We start from the raw sequence: 1,822 nt of genomic DNA, 5'->3' as shown, positions 1-1,822 counted from the left end.
GAGGCCGAGAAGTGAGCGCGGGGGAGAAGGACGCAGGAGGAAGCAGCTGTGCCTCGGCCTGGGGGAGGCGGAGACGTCTCTGGGGTGCCCCTCGTGCCCCTGTTCCCCCTTCGGGACGAGGACTGTCTCCATCCCGCTGACCCCTTTCCACTCACGCCCGCGGGCTGCCTCTCGCGCGAGACCCTCCAGCCCCGCAGCCTGTTGTTCACTGACCGTCGCTGTTGTAATAGTTCATGGCGTCCTGCAGGGTCTCCAGGAAGATGTCCTGCCTGGCCTTCTGAAGCTGGCTTTCCTTCTCCCAGTCCTCCATCCCTTCCACGTGTCTCCATGGTCCCACGGGCTCAGCCTTCCCATAGGTGCTGTCATACTGGAGGAAGGTCTGCTCATTGAGGAAGCCGTTGGCCTGAAACGCGGGGAGGCCTTTCCTGGGCTTGGACACCCCAATGTAGAAATAGGTCAGCGTGTCACGACCTGCAATGGAGAAGAAGATGAGGAGGGATGGGACATCGGTTCAGACGATGTGTAAGTGTCATAAATTTTAAACGTGTACAGTTGAGAAATATTAGCCCACCTATATTCACCCTGAACATTCTTAGCCATCAACCGACTCCTCTCCTGTCCAGAATTGACTCCGGTTCCACCCGTGACCTCGTGTCTTTTCGCCTGGCCACTTGCTTCCAGACCCACTACTGCCATGTCTTTTGGGGGTGAGAGCCCAGTTAACCTGTCTTCCCACCCCCCTGGGGGGTGCTCTCTCTCTTCCTCATCATCAAATGTACCCGACCACTGGAAGGAGAGAGGGGCAAGAGAAGAAGCAGCCCCACGTTCAGTTCCCCCTCTGTCCTGGCTGTCAGACTGACCCCAGGCTGGTCGTTTTGCTCCTCTGGGTCTCTTTTTTTTTCTCATCTGTACACAAAGAATTTTAGATTCAGATTCTTGAAGGTCTCCTTTGCCATGAGTGCAAAGGCTCCTTGAATGCTCTTAGAATTGTGTGAGCTGGCTGGGCTCAGTGGCTCAGCCTATAATCCCAGCACTTTGGGAAGCCCCGGTGAGTGGATTGCCTGAGCCCACGGGTTCGAGACCAGCCTGGGCAACTTGGCAGGACCTCATCTCTAAAATAAAGGGGAAAAAATGAGCCAGGTACAGTAGCGCACACCTGTAGTTCCGGCTACTTGGAAGGCTGAGGCCGAAGCTTGGCTGGAGCCCAGCAGGTCAATGCTGGGGTGACCGTGAGCATGCCACTGCACTTCAGCCTGGGCGACATAGTGAGACACCAACTCAGAAAAAAAAAAAGAAAGAAAGAAGTTTGTGAGCTGAGTGAGCTGACAGCCCTGGACCCATGACCACTGTAGGCCTGTGAATCCCAGCTGCGTCAAGACCGGTCTCCCAGCCCATCTATCCCATTTTCCACCTTCTTTTCTCTGCACTGCTCATCCCTTGTATTCCCCACTCACCAGCCTCGGTCTCCTGGGGGACAGAGGGACCCAGGAGGAGGGTCAGGAACAGCAGGACAGGCACCACTCTCATCATGGTGGCAGCTCGGAAGGTTCTGGGCAGGAAACACGGGCTTTATCCCGGGTGCTCCCTGAGGGCGGAGAATCTACAGACCAATGAGAGTGCCACGATGGTTCCTCCCCTGGAAGAGAAAAAAACAATGCACAATTGTGGGCAATTGCTGGGATCAGTCAGTCAGCATACAGGTTCTGCAAATGGAGTGCTGAGTTATCTTGTCTCAAAACTGGGGCTGTGAGTATCCCTTAGGGGGAAAGATGCCCATTGGTTAGAAGCGTGTGTGGTAGGTGGCAGATGCCCGAGATGTGTG

At 55.4% G+C, this 1,822-nt stretch overlaps 1 protein-coding gene across 1 annotated transcript; it reads right to left on the bottom strand.

The window, feature by feature from the left end:
- Positions 1-213: 213 nt before the first annotated feature.
- LOC103254972 (zinc-alpha-2-glycoprotein-like) lies at positions 214-1,549 on the bottom strand (the record flags this gene model as incomplete). The annotated part of the gene is made up of 2 exons (XM_008052953.1): positions 214-471; positions 1,455-1,549. Coding segments are annotated over 2 exons (353 nt in total), but the record flags the coding sequence as incomplete, so codon positions are not given.
- Positions 1,550-1,822: the final 273 nt, after the last annotated feature.

The sequence above is a fragment of the Carlito syrichta genome, unplaced genomic scaffold, assembly GCF_000164805.1.
Source record: "Carlito syrichta isolate Samal-C Ts95f unplaced genomic scaffold, Tarsius_syrichta-2.0.1 Scaffold72525, whole genome shotgun sequence".
Lineage (NCBI taxonomy): Eukaryota > Metazoa > Chordata > Mammalia > Primates > Tarsiidae > Carlito > Carlito syrichta.
Note: the sequence above shows the minus strand (reverse complement) of the source record. Positions and strands in the feature narration are given on the sequence as shown.